Raw genomic sequence first — 22,502 nt, forward strand, 5'->3', positions numbered from 1 at the left:
ACACTTTGCCTTTCGCTCTCAAATAATTGGGACACTCTTTCTTGAGATGTCCATGTCCGTTGCATTCGAAACACGTGATTCCTTGAGAGGATTGAGAGTCCTTCCCATCTTTCCTCTTGAAATCCTTTTTCTCCTTTCTGAAATTTGGGAATTTTCCCTTCTTAGCAAACTTTCCATTCTTCTTGAGCTTCAAGAAATTTTGGAAATTCTTCACAAGATATGCCACATCTTTATTGACTTCATCCTTATTCGTTGAGTCGTGGGCTTCCACCCTCTCATTAATTGTCTTAAGAGCAAAGGATTTGCTTTTCCTTTGTGATGGCAATGATAGCTCATATGTTTGAAGTGAGCCAATTAGTTCTTGAACTTTGATATCATCAAGATCCTTACTCTCTTCAATTGCTGTAACCTTTGCACGAAAGCTCTCTAGCAATGATCAAAGAATTTTCCTCACTATCTTTGAGTCCTCCGTTTTCTCACCCAAGTTGAACTTGCCAATAACCACCTCATTCCGTTTGCCATAGAATGAGTCAAATGACTCATCTTCACTCATTTTCAACTCTTCAAACTGAGTGGTTAGCATTTGCAACTTAGTGTCTTTCACCTTCTATGTTCCTTCATACGTGGTCTCCAATATTTGCAACGCCTCCTTGGCAACAGTTACGTGAGAAATCCTGTGAAACTCATCTAGAGAAACACCACAAAAAATTGCATTCAAAACTTTACTGTTAGCGTTAGCTATCGTAAGGGCTGCCTTATCCCATATGGATTTAGCAGCCTCCGGCCAAGTCCATCCAACCGCATCCGAAACGGTTTCACCAATTGAACACAAGAATGCCCTCATCTGGACTTTCCAAAAGACATAGTTGCTACCATCAAAATATGGTGGAACATTTATAGATTTAGATCAATCCATCTCAAACGGGGTCAAGGATCGCACTAAGATAATTAAACCACAACAAGTGCACTTGCTCTGATACCAATTGAATGTTCAAATAGTGTGTTAAACACCTATGAACATTTAGACCCCCGAATTACAAATTATCAATTCAAGCTAATTATCAAACAATGTATATGCGGAATATGAAAATAAGCTAAAACAGAATTGATAAAACAATCTAAATCGAAAATAATCACAACCACAACAGCAATTAAATGGCAAAGATTAAGGGAAGAGAGATGCAAACACAAAGACAACACAGCGATGTGTTATCGAAGAGGAAACTGAAGTCTTCAGCGTAAAACCTCTCCGCTGCCCTCTAAGCAGTCAATAATCCATTAGAGAATAAAGTTGGGATACATGAAGTGCAGAAGACCCTCCAAGCCTAATCTACCTAGTGTACCTAAGCCCTCCAAGCTTCTTGCTCCAACGAGGTTACGCCGAACCTTTGTTTTCTCTAGCTTACTAGATTCCACAATTAGCCCATTGCATCAACCAATATCAATTGGTCTCTTCCTAACTGCTTCCTAAGCACCAAATAACCTTCTCACAAATATAGATATGGTGAGATAAGGATTTGGCTAATGTATCTGTCAAGGATGTAACAATGGAGAGGATGAAAGTAGAGGAATTTGGAGAATCAAAGTATAAAGATTGTGGATGAGTCAATCTTGTTTTTCTCTAGGGTTTCTCTCTCAAAATTCTCTATGGAAGCTCTCTACAATACATAGGTATAAGGGTATTTATACTGGTGTGTGTTTGGAATGCGAAAGGTTAGGTTTGTAACAAACAGAGCTGTCTGGCGACTCGGGCTCGCGACTGGAATGAGTCCGGAGCTAACTGCCTGGCCAGACTAGAAGTTATGTCTTATAGTGCTCCAGCTAGCATGACTCTTCAGCTCCCTTGCATGCTTCACACGGGTGCCTCCTTTGGCAACTCGCCAGTCGCGAGATCCAGTTGCGAGGCCCTTCTTGATTGCACACTTTTGAGCTTTTCTTCACACTCTCTCACACACTACACTTACATAATTCCCACCTGTGGCTTCTAAATGCTGAATTACAAGAAAATTAGCAAGGAATAAAGCCAACAAAAAGGTTGATTAAATTGACTCGTATTTTTCGAAAGAAGGCTTGACCAAGCTCCCATACCGTGAACCAAAATTTTAAAAACAAAAAAATTTCACCAATTGTTAGAATTCTTTATCGTTTATTTCAAATTAATTTTCTTAAAAACACAAATTAAAGGGAAAAATGTGTTTTAACAATTAAAAGATAAACTTAAAAATACAAAATCCATATTCTTTTTTTTTGAGAAATAATTAAAAAATGCTACTAGGACCCTTAATATCCACTCTTTTAAAAATAAATTTTTTTCATCCTTTATTTCAAATTAGTTTTCTTAAAAATACAAATAAAAGGAAAAAAGTATTTTAATAACTAAGAGATAAACTTAAAAACCAAAATCCACATTCTTAAAAAACAACTTCACCATTTTCATGGGTTCAAATGAGAATTCTTTTATTGTCACCCACCGGTTGATGCTTAGAATTCTTTCACTATCAATTTGTCACCCACTAGTTGTTGCTTAGGTCCTGCTAATATTTATTATGATGACTCCTATTTTCCACAATTAACTTGACTTGACTCATATTTATCCAAAGAAAGCTTGACCAAGCTCCCATACTGTGAACCAAAATTAAAGAAACAAAAAAATTTCACCTATTGTTAGAATTCTTTACCGTATATTTAAAATTAATTTTCTTAAAAACACAAATCAAAGGCAAAAAAGTGTTTTAATAATTAAAAGATAAACTTAAAAATACAAAATCCACAATCTTTTTTTTGAGAAATAATTATAATATGCTGCTAGGACCCTTAATATCCACTCTTTCGAAAATAATTTTTTTTATCCTTTATTTAAAATTAATTTTCTTAAAAATACGAATCAAAGGAAAAAAGTGTTTTAATAATTAAGAGATAACTTAAAAAACAAAATCCACATCCTTAAAAAAACAACTTCACCATTTTCATGGGTTCAAATGAGAATTCTTTCATTGTCATCCACTGTTTGATGCTTAGAATTCTTTCATTGTCAATTTGTCACCCACTAGTTGTTGCTTAGGTCCTGCTCAAATTTATTATGATGACTCCTATTTTCCACAATTAACTTGACTTGACTCGTATTTTTCCAAAAAAGGCTAGACCAAGCTCCCATACTGTGAACCAAAATTAAAAAAACAAAAAAATTTCACCTACTATTAGAATTCTTTATTGTTCATTTCAAATTAATTTTCTTAAAAACACAAATCAAAGGCAAAAAAGTGTTTTAACAATTAAAAGATAAACTCAAAAATACGAAATCCACATTCTTTTTTTTTTAGAAATAATTACAACATGCTGTTAGGACCCTTAATATCCACTCTTTTAAAAATAAATTTTTTTTATCCATTACTTCAAATTAATTTTCTTAAAAATACGAATCAAAGGAAAAGAGAATTTTAATAATTAACAAATAAACTTAAAAAACAAAATCCACATTCTTAAAAAACAACTTCACCATTTTCATTGGTTCAAATGAGAATTCTTTCATTGTCACCCACCAATTGATGCTTAGAATTCTTTTGTTGTCAATTTATCACCCACTAGTTGTTGCTTAGGTCCTGCTCAAATTTATTGCGATGACTCCTATTTTCCACAATTAACTTGACTTCACACGTAATTTTCGAAAGAAAGCTTGACCAAGCTCCAATACCATGAACCAAAATTAAAGAAACAAAAAAATTTCACCTACTGTTAGAATTCTTTATCGTTTATTTCGAATTAATTTTCTTAAAAACAAAAATCAAAGGCAAAAAAGTGTTTTAACAATTAAAAGATAAACTTAAAAATACAAAATCCATATTCTTTTTTTTTGAGAAATAATTACAAAATGCTACTAGGACCCTTAATATCCACTCTTTTAAAAATAAATTTTTTTCATCCTTTATTTCAAATTAGTTTTCTTAAAAATACAAATAAAAGGAAAAAAGTATTTTAATAACTAAGAGATAAACTTAAAAACCAAAATCCACATTCTTAAAAAACGACTTCACCATTTTCATGGGTTCAAATGAGAATTCTTTCATTGTCACCCACCGGTTGATGCTTAGAATTCTTTCACTATCAATTTGTCACCCACTAGTTGTTGCTTAGGTCCTACTAATATTTATTATGATGACTCCTATTTTCCACAATTAACTTGACTTGACTCATATTTATCCAAAGAAAGCTTGACCAAGCTCCCATACTGTGAACCAAAATTAAAGAAACAAAAAAATTTCACCTATTGTTAGAATTCTTTACCGTTTATTTAAAATTAATTTTCTTAAAAACACAAATCAAAGGCAAAAAAGTGTTTTAATAATTAAAAGATAAACTTAAAAATACAAAATCCACAATCTTTTTTTCGAGAAATAATTATAATATGCTGCTAGGACCCTTAATATCCACTCTTTCAAAAATAATTTTTTTTATCCTTTATTTAAAATTAATTTTCTTAAAAATACGAATCAAAGGAAAAAAGTGTTTTAATAATTAAAAGATAACTTAAAAAACAAAATCCACATCCTTAAAAAAACAACTTCACCATTTTCATGGGTTCAAATGAGAATTCTTTCATTGTCATCCACTGTTTGATGCTTAGAATTCTTTCATTGTCAATTTGTCACCCACTAGTTGTTGCTTAGGTCCTGCTCAAATTTATTATGATGACTCCTATTTTCCGCAATTAACTTGACTTGACTCGTATTTTTCCAAAAAAGGCTAGACCAAGCTCCCATACCGTGAACCAAAATTAAAAAAACAAAAAAATTTCACCTACTATTAGAATTCTTTATTGTTCATTTCAAATTAATTTTCTTAAAAACACAAATCAAAGGCAAAAAAGTGTTTTAACAATTAAAAGATAAACTCAAAAATACGAAATCCACATTCTTTTTTTTTAGAAATAATTACAACATGTTGTTAGGACCCTCAATATCTAGTCTTCTAAAAATAAATTTTTTTTATCCATTACTTCAAATTAATTTTCTTAAAAATACGAATCAAAGGAAAAAAGAATTTTAATAATTAACAGATAAACTTAAAAAACAAAATCCACATTCTTAGAAAACAACTTCTCCATTTTCATTGGTTCAAATGAGAATTCTTTCATTGTCACCCACCAGTTGATGCTTAGAATTCTTTCGTTGTCAATTTATCACCCACTAGTTGTTGCTTAGGTCCTGCTCAAATTTATTACGATGACTCCTTTTTCCACAATTAACTTGACTTCACTCGTAATTTTCGAAAGAAAGCTTGACCAAGCTACAATACCATGAACCAAAATTAAAGAAACAAAAAAATTTCACCTACTGTTAGAATTCTTTATCGTTTATTTCGAATTAATTTTCTTAAAAACAAAAATCAAAGTTAAAAAAGTGTTTTAACAATTAAAAGATAAACTTAAAAATACAAAATCCATATTCTTTTTTTTTGAGAAATAATTACAACATGCTGCTAGGACCCTTAATATCCACTCTTTTAAAAATAAATTTTTTTATCCTTTATTTCAAATTAATTTTCTTAAAAATACGAATCCAAGGAAAAAAAGTATTTTAATAATTAAGAGATAAACTTAAAAAACAAAATCCACATTCTTAAAAAACAACTTCACCATTTTCATTGGTTCAAATGAGAATTCTTTCATTGTCACCCACTGGTTGATGCTTAGAATTCTTTCATTGTCAATTTGGCACCCACTAGTTGTTGCTTAGGTCTTGCTCAAATTTATTACCATGACTCCTATTTTCCACAGTTAACTTGACTTGACTCATAATTTTCGAAAGAAGGCTTGACCAAGCTCCAATACTGTGAACCAAAATTTAAGAAACAAAAAAATTACACCTACTATTAGAATTCTTTATCGTTTATTTCGAATTAATTTTCTTAAAAACACAAATCAAAGGCAAAAAAGTGTTTTAACAATTAAAAGATAAACTCAAAAATACGAAATCCACATTCTCTTTATTTTTTTTGAAATAATTACAACATGCTGCTAGGACCCTTAATATCCACTCTTTTAAAAAAAAAATTTCTTATCCATTACTTCAAATTAATTTTCTTAAAAATACGAATCAAAGGAAAAAAGTATTTTAATAATTAAGAGATAAACTTAAAAAACAAAATCCACATTCTTAAAAAACAACTTCACCATTTTCATTGGTTCAAATGAGAATTCTTTCATTGTAACCCACCGGTTGATGCTTAGAATTCTTTCATTGTCAATTTGTCACCCACTAGTTGTTGCTTAGGTCTTGCTCAAATTTATTACGATGACTCCTATTTTCCACAATTAACTTGACTTGACTCGTAATTTTCGAAAGAAGGCTTGACCAAGCTCCAATACCGTGAACCAAAATTAAAGAAACAAAAAAATTTCACCTACTGTTAGAATTCTTTATCATTTATTTCGAATTAATTTTATTAAAAACAAAAATCAAAGGCAAAAAAGTGTTTTAACAATTAAAAGATAAACTTAAAAATACAAAATCCATATTCTTTTTTTTGAGAAATAATTACAACATGCTGCTTGGACCCTTAATATCCACTCTTTTAAAAATAATTTTTTTTATCCTTTATTTCAAGTTAATTTTCTTAAAAATACAAATCCAAGGAAAAAAAGTATTTTAATAATTAAGAGATAAACTTAAAAAACAAAATCTACATTCTTAAAAAACAACTTCACCATTTTCATGGGTTCAAATGAGAATTCTTTCATTGTCACCCACCGGTTGGTGCTTAGAATTCTTTCATTGTCAATTTTTCACCATCGAAAATGTGTGAAAACACAAGAACTATTCAGACCCCCAAATTAAAGTTACGGCTCGATAGATTTTACTTTAACTTAATACTAAGTGCGGAATAGAGTAAATGCGAGGGGATAAACAAACAAGCTACTCTAACCCATAAACATTATAACACATCAGTAAAATGAAAGGTAAAAGAGTAGGGAAGAAGAATGCAAACACAGGATAACACATCGATGTGTTATCGAAGAGGAAACCAAAGAACTCAGCGAAAAACCTAGCGAAAAACCTCTTTGTTGCCCTCCAAGCAGTAATTAATCCACTAGACAATTAGTTCGGATATATGGGTTAGCAAGAGACCCTTGAAACCTAATCTACCCGATGTACCTAAGCCCTCCAAGCTCCTATTCCAACAAGGCTTCTTGGAACTATGTCTTGTCTAGTTCTCCGGATCCTGCAACAAGCTCCATGTTGCATTTGCCATCCTTGGCTTCTTCTAATGCTTCCCAGCAGCACCAAAACCTCATTGAACACTTTAAAAGAGTGTGGTAAGTTTTTGGGCTATCAACCTCTCAAAGATATGGAAATTGAGAGGTAGGAGTTAGGGAAAATCCACAAGTAATTGTGTAGAGGATTATGGGTATAACAATCTCTAACTCTCAAGGTTTGTGGCTAGGGTTTTCTCTCTAAAGGACTCCTCAACTTTTGTGGGTAATGTGGGTATATATAGTGTGGGTACAGAAAGTGTGTATCAGATAGCACAGTCTGGCAAAACAGATTGTTTCTTAGGTGTCTCGTGAGAAGGCCTTACTCGCGAGCTACTCATGAAACATAGTTGTCTCCATTTGTCCTGACTCTTTGCATTCCAGTCATGTGTAGGGCACATGCATTTTTTTCGCGGGATGTTTAGTCGCGAGCTACCCGCGAAAACTCTTTTATCTTTAGTTGCTTGAGTCTTCACACTTTCTCTCTCTAGGTGTTTTTAATACTTCAAGAAACTATGTTTCAAGATCAAGTGTTGAAGCCATGCAAGTCTATCCAAGATTCAAGCTAGAAAGTACCTGTCATTAAAGCTCAACAACTAGCTATCTATCGAGCTTAAAGAGCTATTCAGCCCCGAGGCTCGACAGCGGCTCAACAGATAGGGTATCTGTCAAGGTTTAAGAAAATCAGATTTTCAATTCTGTTTTAACTCCAATCCGTGTTTATGTGTTTGGGCTTTCTTTTCTCACAACCCTAGACATATAAAAAGATTATTTTAAGGGCCATCAAAGTGCTCACAAGTTGCACAAGCTTTGAAAATAGTTTGTTCAAGTAGATTGTGACCAGAGACAAAGTTTTGCCCTAGTTCATCTCTTTTGAAGAAGTTGCTGTGTATGTGCACCGTAGGGTTTTGTGATCAAGCATCTTCTTGATCTTCATCGTGTGGATGAATTGAAGAACTTTGCAGCCAACAACCTTCTCTAGTTGGTGATTGAAGTCGCGTACTGGGATCCGCGCAATTGCTTAGTCACGTACTTGGGAGTCATGCATCAAAAGGAGAAATTGTCACTACAGAACAAGTCTAATTGGTTATTGGGGTAAGGGTTCAACTGTAGGTTGGTATAAGGTACTGGGATTCCTTTACTTGTAACCGCTTGTTGTGATAATAGTGGAATTTCGGGAGTGGTGACCTTAAAATCACCCGGTGGGGTTTTTGCCATGTAGGTTTTCCCCATTCGTAAGTAAATCACCGTGTCAAATTTATTTTCCGTTGCATACTTAGTTTATTGGTGATTTGTTTGTGCTACCACGCGTTTGCATGTTAATTAACTTAATTAATTCACTTGGCTAAATTAATTGGTTAATTTATTACAAGGGGTCAATTCGTTTTGGCCTATCAAGTGGTATCAGAGCAGGCACACTCTGATTAGATTTTAATCTTTGTTGTGTTGATCCATTGACCCCTGTTTATCATGGATAGAGGACAGTCTTTAATCATATCTCCTTTAATTGATGACACTAACTATGCATATTGGAAAGTATGCATGAGAGCTTTCTTGCAGTTTTTAGATGAAAAAGTGTGGCAAGTTGTGGAGATAGACTAGACTAAGCTTACAGAAGCATCGACCGATTGGGATGATGCCATGATCAAGGAGGCAAACTTCAACAGTAGAGCGTTGAATTCCTTATTTAGTGCGGTCACCAATGAGGAGTTTAAGAAGATATCCTCAACTGAAACTGCCAAGGAGGCTTGGACCATTCTCCAGACAACCTATGAGGGAACCAAGGCTATCAAGGATTCGAAGCTACAAAGGCTCACTACAAGCTTCGAAGAGATTAAGATGGAGGAGGATGAGTCATTTGATGAGTTCTATGTCAAGCTGAAGGACATAGTGAACTCTGCGTTGAATCTTGGGGAAACCATTCCTGAATCCAAGATTGTGAAAAAGGTGCTCAAATTTCTGCCCGAGAGATTCCATGCCAAGATCACCGCAATTGAGGAATTAAAGGATATTGACAAGATTCCTTTGATAGTGCTGGTTGGTAATTTACAGACTTACGAGCTAAGGTTATCAAGGATTGGTAAGTTGGGCAAGAGTAAGAGTATAACATTGAAAACCAAGAGCAGTGAAACCGATGAGTCTTTCGATGATGAAGATTCTAAAATGAAGTCCTACATCACTAGGTAGTTCAAGAAGTTTATGAAAAATGGCAATGGAAAATTTTTCGACAAGGACCGTAGGCAATCCAGTTCTTCTCAGTTCAAGAGCCAAGACAAAGGGAAGAAGGATGCAAGGGATGGCGGTCAGTACACTGTTCCCACAGGACCTAAGTGCTTTAGGTGTCAAGGCTTCGGTCACATGAAACAAAAGTGTCCTACATATCTCAAGAGCATTGGGAAAAGCAAGGCACTTGCTGCTACTTTGAGTGACACCAAGCCTAAGGATGATTCCGACAATGAGGATGATGGAATCTTGAATGCCTTCACTACCACTGTCAATCTTACTGATGAGATTGTTGAAGATGTGGATGAAGAAGAGGAATTAGTAGAGTCCAAGTTTAAGAAGATGGATGATCAGGATGACATCCATACAGCCTATGAGAAACTGTACAAGCTCTCTAAGAAACATGAGAAACTTTATAGGTTGACCACCAAGAAGCTCAGTGATGTGGAACTTAATCGAGAAGAGCTTTCCACAAAGTTTGATGAAGCTAATCAGACTATTGGAGTATTGAGGTTCGAAAATAATTTCTTGGCTGAGAAGACTAAGAAGCTTGAAGCGGAGCTGTTTCAAGTCAGAGCTCAATTAGAGAGGACTTCAAGTGCAAAGCTTGATGAGATGCTCAGTCTTCAAAAATCTGCTTCTAATCGAACAGGTTTAGGGTATGGTTTCTCTTCCTCTAATATTGTTTCAACTAGTACTACTATTTTTGTTCCTTCTAGCAATAATGTTGAAATTGAGAACAATGATGTTAAAACTGATTTAGTTAGTGAGAACTTAGACAAGGATAAATCTATCTTAGGAGCACCCCTTAAGCAAGATAAGAAGGAAGTTAAGAACCCTAAGGCTAAGAAGGCTAACTCTCAAGAGCCTAAACAAAAGAAGTAGCATCTCTGTAATCATTGTGGAGTTGCCGGTCATACTCGACCAAATTGCTATAAGTGGCTAGCCACTCAACAGAGCAATGACATAATAGCATCTGAAAGCCAGAATCAACTTCAATCCTCTCTTGCTCCCTTTGGAGATCTTCTCAAAGCCCTCATGTTCCTTTCGAACTTGAACGGTTTCAATTCTTCCCCCTTACCACTGGTTCAAGGGTTTAATCAAAGGAAAGGTTCTTCCAAGGCGTGGAAGGAAAAGGGCTCCAAGTGATTCTATCACTTTCTTCTCTCTCTTTGAATTTTTGTTTTTGCATGACTTGTGTGTTTTTGCATTTATTTTGAGTCAGTCTAGTTTTTATACTTTGCTTTGTTTAACATGTTTTTGTTTGTTTATAGTTTTGTTTATTTTGTTTTTAATATATAAAAAATTGAAAAAAAAAATACAAAAACAGTGTGTGTTTTGCGTACATTGGTACTTATGTACCTTGGATGGCCATTGAAACAAATTTTTCTAAACTTTGTATCTCTTGTAGCTTAAATGTGCATCTCTATGTACAACTAAGCAAGTGAGCTTTATGGCTCTTGTTTGTGATGAGTATGATTAAGTTATCTTTTGTACTTAACACTCGTATCACTCTTTTTGACGTGAAGGACTAAAAAATCCTAAGAGAAAGGCATAAATAACCATCTCACCACTATTGCCCGCTAATCATAAAATGACATCTGTATACTTCAGCATAGCAAAAGTGCAATGTTAATGACAGCTATATGCTTTGGCATAGCAAAAGTGCAATATCAAATGCTTAATGTAATTGGATATTTCTTTTCTATCTTTTATATGCCCGTGCATGTTTTGCTTAAAAGAAAATTAGGCAAAGAAAATAAAAGCAAAAAGAATCAAAATGCTTTAAACATGATTGCGAGCGTGTCTTCTAAAGGATGTGGGAGGTATAGGATGTACCTCAAAGGTAATAGTCCCCATCAAGTAGTTATGATTGTGTTTGAGTTAAAGTGATTTTCTCATATCTCAATTCGTCATAACATGTATATACTTATGCAATCTTGCGATGTTTTACACACACAACATGCAACATTCTTTTCTACTTTTGATACATGTGCAGGTATAATGTGATTTGGCCATTACAAGGTTTACATGTGTTAATGTATGCTCACTAAATTGTCTTAACTTGTTTTTGAAATATAAAATTGGTTAGACTTGTTTAGTGTGTGTGTGTGTGTGTGTTTTTGGGATCTATGTGCTTAAAATTGTTGTTAAGAGATGATTTTGAGAGTTTAAATTGCTGATTGGATCCTTTTTGAGTTGCGTGCTTGATTGCATTCATGTCTGTGTTTTTCTCTTCTCGAAAAACTGTTTTTAAAAAAAGCTAGCTCGACACCTCCTCGACACCTAGCTATCTGTTGAGCTCTTAAGCTTTTTCTTATCGCAATCTCGTCAAATCCTCGATAGCTGATGGATCAATTGCAAAAGTTTCTGGACCCTTGATAGCTTCTCGATAGCTGGTGGATCGATCGAGCTTCTCTTCTTGTGTCTTTGCTTTGTTCCTCGACAGTTTCATCTGTCGACATTGTTTTTCTTAACAACTTCCTCAACATATGTCTCGACGCCTCTCGACACCTCTATCTGTCGAGAATTACTGAGGATCTATATATATGCTCTTCGTGATCTGATTCTCATTTCCTCGATCTCTCTTGATTTGTCCGCACCTGTTCATCTCCCAAACACTCTCTCCTTCACATCTAACCTCTTCCTCAAGCATTCTTCGAGATTAATCAAGTGTTTCTTCACTTGGTAAGCTTCTAATCTCTCATTCTTCATGCATTTCATGTTTTGAAACCTAGGTTTTGGGGATTTTGCAAAATTTTGGGGTTTCTCAAAATTGTTGAGTGATTGTTGAAATTTTGGGATGGGTTTTTGCTTAAATGAGTTTAAAATCTCATATTAGCATAATCACAGTATTATCATGCATTTTAGATGTGTTCAATTGACTGTGTGCTGGTAGGATTGGATTGGGCTGAGCCCATGATGCAATTTCTTTTGCATGTCACATGTTCATGCATCCCCATGCATACGTACTCCTCTTTCTATATACTTGCTATATTTGAACTGTTTGGAGCTTTTCTGATTGTCTCTTTCTTCCCCCTCTCTTTCTTGTTTACGTTAGTCGTGTCTATGGCACCAAAACATAAATCCACTCTGTCCCAGAACCCTCTTCGTTCTGGGGCGTCATCTTCCTCTGATCCTACTCCTTCTCATATCTGGTTCCGTGATGAGGATGCCCAAAAGGACTTCTCAGAGAACTTTTCTCAACGAGGTGTTCATTTGGAACGCCGAGTCATTTTGTCAGATTTTTTCGACACTGACCTACCCTCTGTCATTCACAGTTGGGGTTGGGAGTTACTCTGTGATGTCTCAATCACTTGTCCTTCCGTGCTGATCCAGGAGTTTTACTCCAACATGCATGGAATTAATTCTTTAGTACCTCTCTTTCATACTCACGTTCGAGGTACGCGCATTGTTGTCACACTGCAGCTTGTTGCGAATGTGCTTCATGTTTCGAGGGTAGAGCACCTTGACTACCCTGGATGTGATCGTCTAAGGACTGTGTCCAAAGATGAGATGATCTCTACTTTCTACGAGAGCCCTTCTGATTGGGGTGACCGTCAGTTTACACTATGTAAGTCCTTTGCTAAAGGTCCTAGATTCAGAAACATGGTGATGACTTTTGTTTTACACCCACTCTCTCACTATAACTCTATCATAGAGTCTCGTGCTCGATTTTTGCTTTCTTTGTTAGAGCACCTCACTATTGATTTTCCTTCACATTTTATTTTTTCTCTTATAGATGTGTTTAGGGATACGGCTACCCGTGATAAGCTTATCTTTCATTCGGCTATCACGAGAATCCTATGCCATTTTTCTGTTCCTTTTCCCTCTTCCACCTATTTTTCTGTCATGTGTGCCATAGACACCGCTACCGTTAAACATAGCGAGGCGCAATTTAGGTCACAGCAAATGAATTCCGTAGCTCCTCCCTCCCGTTTGGCTCCATCCTGATCTACTCCATCTATATCCACTCCCTCCTCTTCTTCGAGCGATGTGTCACTAGGGGACATCATAGCGCAACTACAGCGCATGGATGCTCGCCTTGATACACTCTCTACAGAGCTGTATTAGGTGAACGTTTGTGTCGGTCGTATCACACAGTGGCAGGCGACTATGGGCGGTTTTGCTCTAGCGGCTTCTCCTCCACCTCCTCCAATGGCTTCTAATTTTGATTCTAAGGATGAGGATGATGATGGTGGTGATGAAGATGATGCTTCTGATAATGATGATGGAGATGCTAACTTTACCGATGAGATGTCTACTTGACACTTTTACCTATATGAGAGTAGTCATACTTAGGGGGAGAGTTAGTATAAGACATTTTTGTTAGGGAGAGTGTTGATATCTTAAGGGATGTAGTGATGGTTTTATGTATCTTTTCTTTTCTTTCTTTTATAGATACTTGTTCTTGTACTTTAGGTCTTGTGACCATTATTGACATACATTGTACTTATCTTCCTTATGTGGATGTATGTTTTTCTTTCACCTACCCTTTACATGTGTTGTTTCTTTTCTCTCTTTATATACATGCTTCATATTACTTGTATGCAATTTATTATTTCTGTTTCACACAAAGATGCCTTGATGAGTTTTGTTTAAAGTGTTTTAGAAATACAGGTTGTGAAAGTCTACTTGCCATAAACTCTCTTCTTGCAAAGTTTTTCAAGAGTTTGTGTTAGGATAGATTTTATTATATTCAACAAGTGAATATGAGTTGAGTGATTTATGACTTCTGTCATATGTTCATTTGTTTGATGTGGTTTTGTCACAGATTGCCAAAGGGGGAGATTGTTAGAACATAGGTGATTCACTTGTTAGGAACATATGTCACTATTTTATGTAATTGGCTAATCTTTTGACAAAATGCACTTTACTTGTAATTAGGTAGATATAGGTGTTTTTAGTACTTCAAGAAACTGTGTTTCAAGATCAAGTGTTGAAGCAATGCAAGTCTATCCAAGATTCAAGCTGAAAAGTGTCTGTCATTAAAGCTTAATAGCTAGCTTGACAGCTAGTTATCTATCAAGCTTAAAGAGCTGTTCAGCCTCGAGGCTCGACAGCGGCTTGATAGATAGTGTATCTATCGAGGTTTATGAAAAACAAATTTTCAATTTTGTTTTGACTCCAATCCGTGTTTATGTGTTTGAGATTTATTTTCTCACAACTCTAGACATATAAAAGGATTATTTTAAGGGCCGTCAAAGTGTTCACAAGTTGCACAAGCTTTGAGAATAGTTTGTTCAAGCAGATCGTGACCAGAGACAAAGTTTTGCCCTAGTTCATCTCTTCTGAAGAACTTGCTGTGTATGGGCATCGTAGGGTTTTGTGACCAAGCATCTTCTTGATCTTCGTTGTGTGGATGAACTGAAGAACTTTGTAACTAACAACCTTCTCTAGTTGGTGATTGAAGTCGCATACTGGGATCCGCGCAATTGGATAGTCACGTGCTTGGGAGCCGTGCATCAAAAGGAGAAATTGTCACTACAGAACAAGTCCAAATGGGTATTGGGGTAAGGGTTCAACTGTAGGTTGGTATAAAGTACTGGGATTCCTTTACTTGTAACCGCTTGTTGTGCTAATAGTGGAATTTTGGGAGTTGTGATTTTAAAATCACCCGGTGGGGTTTTTGCCGTGTAGGTTTTCCCCATTCGTAAACAAATTACCGTGTCAAATTTATTTTCCGTTACATACTTAGTTTATTGGTGATTTGTTTGTGCTACCACACATTTGCATGTTAATTAACTTAGCTAAATTAATTGGTTGATTTATCACAAGGAGTCAATTCGTTTTGGCCTATCAAATTAAAAGATAAACTTAAAGAACAAAATCCACATTCTTAAAAAACAACTTGACCATTTTCATGGGTTCAAATGAGAATTCTTTCATTCTCACCCACCGGTTGATGCTTAGAATTCTTTCATTGTCAATTTGTCATCCACTAGTTGTATCTTAGGTCCTGCTCAAATTTACTACGATTACTCCTATTTTCCACAATTAACTTGACTTGACTCGTATTTTTCCAATGAAAGCTTGACCAAGCTCCCATACCGTGAACCAAAATTAAAAAAACAAAAAAATTTCACCTACTGTTAGAATTCTTTATCGTTTATTTCAAATTAATTTTCTTAAAGACACAAATCAAAGGCAAAAAATTGTTTTAAAAATTAAAAGGTAAACTTAAAATACAAAATCCGCATTTCTTTTTTTGAGAAATAATTACAACATGCTGCTGGACCCTTAATATCCGCTCTTTTAAAAATAAATTTTTTTTATCCTTTATTTCAAATTAATTTTCTTAAAAATACAAATCAAAGGAAAAAAAAGTATTTTAATAATTAAAAGATAAACTTAAAAAACAAAATCCACATTCTTAAAAACAACTTCACCATTTTCATGGGTTCAACTGAGAATTCTTTCATTGTCACCCACCGGTTGAGGCTTAGATTTCTTTCATTGTCAATTTGTCACCCACTAGTTGTTGCTTAGGTCGTGCCCAAATTTTTTACGATGACTCCTATTTTCCAAAATTAACTTGACTTGACTCATCTTTGTCCAAAGAAGGCTTGACCAAGCTCCCATACCGTGAACCAAAATTAAAAAAAAAAAAAAAAAAAATCACCTACTGTTAGAATTCTTTATCATTTATTTCAAATTATTTTTCTTAAAAATGCAAATCAAAGGCAAAAAAATGTTTTAACAATTAAAAGAGAAACTTAAAATACAAAATCCACTTTTTTTTTTTTTTTTTGAGAAATAATTACAACATGCTACTAGGACCCTTAATATCCACTCTTTTAAAAATAAAATTTTTTTATCCTTTATTTCAAATTAATTTTCGTAAAAATACAAATCAAAGGAAAAAAAGTATTTTAAAAATTAAAAGATAAACTTAAAAAACAAAATCCACATTCTTAAAAAACAACTTCACCATTTTTGTGGGCTCAAATGAGAATTCTTTCATTGTCACCCACCGGTTGACAGTTAGATTTCTTTCATTGTCAATTTGTCACCCACTAGTTGTTGCTTAGGTCGTGCTCAAATTTTTTACAATGACTCCTATTTTCCACAATTAACTTGACTTGACTCGTATTTTCCCAAAGAAGGCCTGACCAAGCTCCCATTCTGTGAACCAAAATTAAAAAAAAAAAAAAAATTCACCTACTTTTAGAATTCTTTATCGTTTATTTCGAATTAGTTTTCTTAAAAACACAAATCAAAGGCAGAAAAGTGTTTTAACAATTAAAAGATAAACTTAAAATACAAAATCCACATTCTTTTTTTTTTTTTTTTTGAGAAATAATTACAGTATGTTGCTAGGACCCTTATTATGCACTCTTTTAAAAATAAAATTTTTTTATCTTTTATTTCAAATTAATTTTCTTAAAAATACAAATCAAAGGGAAAAAGTATTTTTATAATTAAAAGATAAACTTAAAAAACAACTTCACCATTTTCATGGGTTCAAATGAGAATTCTTTCATTGTCACCCACTGGTTGATGCTTATAACTCTTTCATTGTCAATTTGTCACCCACTAGTTGTTGCTTTGGTCCTGCTCAAATTTATTACGATGACTCCTATTTTCCACAATTAACATGACTTGACTCATATTTTTCCAAAGAAGGCTTGACCAAGCTCCCATACCGTGAACCAAAATTAAAAAAACAAAAAAGTTTCACCTACTGTTAGAATTCTTTATCGTTTATTTCAAATTAATTTTCTTAAAAACACAAATCTAAGGCAAAGAAGTGTTATAACAATTAAAAGATAAGCTTAAAATACAATATCCCCATTCTTTTTTTCTTAAGAAATAATTATAACATACCGCTAGGACCCTTGATATGTACTCTTTTAAAAATAATTTTTTTTTACCCTTTGTTTCAAATTAATTTTCTTAAAAATACAAATCAAAGGGAAAAAGTATTTTAATAATTAAAAGATAAACTTAAAAAACAAAATCCAATTCTTAAAAAACAACTTCGCCATTTTCATGGGTTCAACTGAGAATTCTTTCATTGTCACCCACTAGTTGATGCTTAGAAATCTTTCATTGTCAATTTGTCACCCACTAGTTGTTGCTTAGGTCTTGCTCAAATTTATTACGATGACTCTTATTTTCCACAATTAACTTGACTTGACTTGTATTTTTCCAAAGAAGGCTTGACCAAGCTCCCATACCGTGAACCAAAAAAAAAAAAAAAAAAAAGTTTCACCTACTGTTAGAATTATTTTTCATGTATTTCAAATTAATTTTCTTAAAAACACAAATCAAAGGCAAAAAAGTGTTTTAACAATTAAAAGATAAACTTAGAATACAAAATCTACATTTTTTTTTAATGAAATAATTACAACATGCTGCTAGGACCCTTAATATCCACTCTTTTAAAAATAAAATTTTTTTATCCTTTATTTCAAATTAATTTTCTTAAAAATACAAATCAAAGGAAAAAATTATTTTAATAATTAAAAGATAAACTTAAAAAACAAAATTCACATTTTTAAAAAACAACTTCACCATTTTCATGGGCTCAAATGAGAATTCTTTCATTGTCACCCATTGGTTGATGCTTAGAATTCTTTCATTGTCAATTTGTCACCCACAGGTTGTTGCTTAGGTCCTGCTCAAATTTTTTACAATGACTCCTATTTTCCACAATTAACTTGACTTGAATCATATTTTTCCAAAGAAGGCTTGACCAAGCTCCCATACTTTGAACCAAAATTAAAAAAAAAAAAAAAATCACCTGCTGTTAGAATTCTTTATCGTTTATTTCAACTTATTTTTCTTAAAAACACAAATCAGAGGCAAAAAAGTATTTTAACAATTAAAAGATAAACTTAAAATACAAAATCCATGTTCCCACAACTTCTCTATTTTCATGGGTTCTAACGAGATTAACTAGAAAAGTCTCTTTATCTTTGAAAAAAGGATTCAAAGGCAAAAAAGTATTTTAACAATTAAAAGATAAACTTAAAATACAAATTCCATGTTCCCACAACTTCTCTATTTTCATGGGTTCTAACGAGATCAACTAGAAAAGTCTCTTTATCTTTGAAAAAAAGATTCAGGTTCGAATCCCACCTATATCAAAAACTAATTTGTGTCATTTTTTTTTTTTTTTATATTGGAGGTGAGAAGGTTTGAACCACGAATGTTTCTGTAAGAAATACCTAAAGGTGCCAGCCAGTTAAGTTACAAGTTACAATACTCTTAGTAATAAATAAATAAACTAATAAATGATATTGATGTCATAACTCATAAATTTAAATGCTATCGTGTTAATATATAATAAATAAATAAAACCCATCAACAGTCTCGTTTAGGTTATTTAAGCCCATTTGAAATTAAATGTTTCTTATCAACATGTGGTTATGGTTAAAAAAAAAAAATGCTTTAGGGACCGGAAAAGTTCCTTGTATAGTCCCCCAAATGTGTTTAAGGTAACATAGGGGCCGTTTGGTATAGCATTTTAAGTAACACTCTTCAGTTTTTAAACTACATTACACGTATTTTTACACACTTTTTCAACTACACGTATTTTCAAAATATAAAACAACATTCTTAGAATAATATTACCAAACAGGCCCTTTCCCTTTTTGGGAAAAAATCTGAAATGAACTATGACCTTTATAAATTGCATTTAAACCTTCAACCTTGTAAATTGAAAAGCAACGATGGCTATCATGAAAACCACCTTCCTACTCAGTCTTAATTTCCTTCTTTTGCTAACTGAGTTGATTTCACTTGAAGCTATATGGTCCAATTCTAGTGCTGGCAACTCCACTATGGGTTGCATCGAGATGGAAAGGGAAGCCCTTCTTAAATTTAAAGAAGGACTTGATGATCCTTCAAGAAGACTTTCTTCCTGGGTTGGCAAAGATTGCTGCAACTGGTTGGGAGTAGGCTGTAGCAATCGAACAGGTAACATCATAAAACTTGACCTCAAAAGGCCATTTTTCTGTGATCAAATATCTAGTAATACCTCAACAGTGTGTTGGAAGCCTTTGAGTGGTGTTTTATCTCCTTCCTTGCTTGAATTAAAATATCTAAATTACTTGGATCTAAGCTACAATGATTTTCAAGGAATTCCCATCCCAAATTTCATTGGTTCTCTCAATATGTTGAGTTACCTTAATTTCTCCTATGCATCCTTTGCTGGAATGATCCCACCTCAACTTGGGAATCTTTCTAACTTGCTTTATCTTGATCTCTCTGCTTTTGATGAACATCTACCACTACCACTACCAACTCCTTCAACTTCAAATTTAAATTGGCTCTCCGGTCTCTCTTCCCTACAATACCTCAATTTGAATGGGGTGAACCTTTCTGAAGCAACAACTGATTGGCTGCAAACTGTTAATCTGCTCCCTTCTCTGTTGGAGTTGCACTTGTCCAATTGTGAACTTAATTATCTCCCTCAAAGTTTTTCCTCTCTCAACTTTACTTCACTTTCTGTACTTGAGCTCTCTTATAATGACTTCAACTCTTCTTCAGTTCCTCAATGGATGTTCAATATCACTTCCCTCACAAATCTCAAACTTAGCCCCTGTAATCTCAGTGGCTCCATCCCTAAGATTGCAAAGGGGAAGCTATGCAATTTGCGGACTTTAGATTTATCATATAATCATATCAGTGGCGAAATAACAGAATTTTTCCAGGCTTTATCAGAATGCAGTAATAGTAGCCTAGAGGAGTTAAATTTGGGCTGGAACCAACTCATTGGGAATATCCCTCATTCTTTGGGGTATGTAAAGAGTTTGAGAAAGCTTCAACTTTTCAGCAATGCATTCTCCGGTTCAATTCCATCATCTATACAAAATCTGTCCCGATTGGAGATATTGGACCTCGAATTGAACATGATGAATGGAACCATCCCAGAATTAATTGGACAACTTTCTGAGTTGAGAGTGTTGCATCTTGTAGAGAATTACTGGCAAGGTATCATGACTGAAACTCATTTCCTAAATCTCACAAAATTGAATGGCTTTTCCTTGTCATCATATAGGAACCTTTTAGTTTTCAATGTGACACGTGATTGGATTCCTCCTTTTAGTCTACAATATGTCAACATTTTGGACTGTCAATTGAACCCTACATTCCCTACATGGCTTAGAACACAGAAGGAACTCACAGAGATCCATTTAGTGAATACTACAATTTCAGATACAATACCGAATTGGTTGTGGAACTTGTCTTCACAGCTTGAGGTGTTGGATCTTTCTCAAAACAAATTAATGGGAAACCTCCCCAAGTCATTAAACTTCTCTTCCTTGGACTCGGTACATCTAGATTTTAATCATTTAGTGGGTCCACTACCACTATGGCCTAGTGTGACAAGGTTCTCCTTGAGGAGCAATTTACTTTCGGGACCAATACCGATAAGAATTGGCCTAGAAATGTCACAATTGACAGTCTTAGATCTCTCAGACAACTTGCTAAATGGTAGCATCCCATCATCCATAAATGGACTAACAGATTTGGGCTTTCTTCTTCTATCAAACAATCATTTATCTGGAAATATCCACAATCATTGGAAGAGTATGCAAAATCTGCTCTACATAGATCTGTCCAAGAATAATCTATTTGGTGACATTCCAAGCTCAATGTGCTCACTACCTTCTCTTAGCTGGTTGCAATTGAGTAACAACAATCTTTCTGGAAACCTCTCCTTTTGCTTGAAATTTGTTTCAAGCATATCGCTATCAACACTTGATCTTGGTGAGAATAGATTATCAGGGACCATACCAAAATGGATTGGAGAAAGACTTTCTTCATTAACAATATTAAGGCTACGAGGAAATATGCTCTTCGGAAGAATTCCTAAACAATTGTGTGGAATGACTAATATCCATGTCTTGGACCTTGCACATAATAATTTCTCAGGATCTATTCCATCATGTTTAGGTAGTTTGGCTGGTTACAAAAATTTCAATGGCACAATATTTCCGGAGATCACAGAGCATATGGATTTGGTTGTTAAAGGGAGACAATATGAATACTACAACCAAATCTCAAATGTTAGTCTCATGGATTTTTCGAAAAATAGTCTTTCAGGGGAGATCCCAACAGAACTAACAAATCTGACCTTATTGAATTCCTTGAATTTGTCATGGAACCAGTTTACGGGAAAGATACCAGAGAACATTGGAGCTTTGCACCAATTAGAAACTCTTGACCTCTCAAACAACCATCTTTCAGGTCACATTCCTCCAAGCATGTCTTCTATGACTTTTTTGAGCCATTTGAATTTGTCATATAACAACTTGTCCGGAGAAATTCCATCATCAAACCAATTTCAAACCTTCAATGATCCATCCATTTATGTAGGTAACCCACAACTTTATGGGCCTCCTCCATTGCCAACAATTTTCTCAATACCAAGTGACAGGAGTGCAGAACATAAAGATGGTGAAGATCGTTTTGAAAAGTTATGGTTTTACCTAAGTATTGCGCTGGGTTTCATTGTGGGATTTTGGGCTGTTTGTGGCAGCTTGTTGATAAAGAAGTCCTGGAGAAATGCTTACTTCCGTTTTGCTGGTAAAATGAAAGATAGGCTTTTAGTGGTCATTGCAGTGAATATGGCTCATTTGCAAAGGAAGATTCAAGCAGAAAAACACTGAAATTGGGCTTTAATGGAACTAGAAAATGTAATTTATATGTATTGTGCTTATTTTTTGTTTGTGATGTATTGTACTTAATGTTTAGGCTTAACTTTTGGGTCAAGTGATGTCTCAATATGTTAGGCCTCAAGTGGAGTCCCTCCAAGGTGTTATCTCCCCAACAAGGACTCTAATAAATTTGATTCTGTGTATTATGAATTGTACTTCTCAAGTATTGAAGACGCTTGTTACCTCCATTGTGCACAAGTCACAGTGGTCAACTTTTTGTTTGTTTTGCCATTCCAGATTGACAAGTCAGAAATGCATGGACTAATGGAGACATAGAAGCAGGGGCAATGCACATCCAAAACTTGGTAAGTCACATATATAAGCATTTCTCAGAGGAAGTACCTCTTAACTCATATAGG

General features: G+C 34.4%; 2 protein-coding genes across 2 annotated transcripts in view; both read left to right on the forward strand.

The window, feature by feature from the left end:
• The window catches only part of LOC126718201 (receptor-like protein EIX1), an 89,027-nt gene that overhangs the window by 43,077 nt on the left and 23,448 nt on the right, over positions 1 to 22,502 (forward strand). The gene's annotated exons all lie outside the window — the stretch shown is intronic.
• On the forward strand, positions 19,150 to 22,095 carry LOC126719712 (receptor-like protein EIX2). Its single transcript, XM_050422238.1, has one exon. It carries the CDS (start codon positions 19,150 to 19,152, stop codon positions 22,093 to 22,095), a length of 2,946 nt encoding a protein of 981 aa, XP_050278195.1.

This window comes from Quercus robur, chromosome 3, assembly GCF_932294415.1.
Source record: "Quercus robur chromosome 3, dhQueRobu3.1, whole genome shotgun sequence".
Classification (NCBI taxonomy): Eukaryota; Viridiplantae; Streptophyta; class Magnoliopsida; order Fagales; family Fagaceae; genus Quercus; species Quercus robur.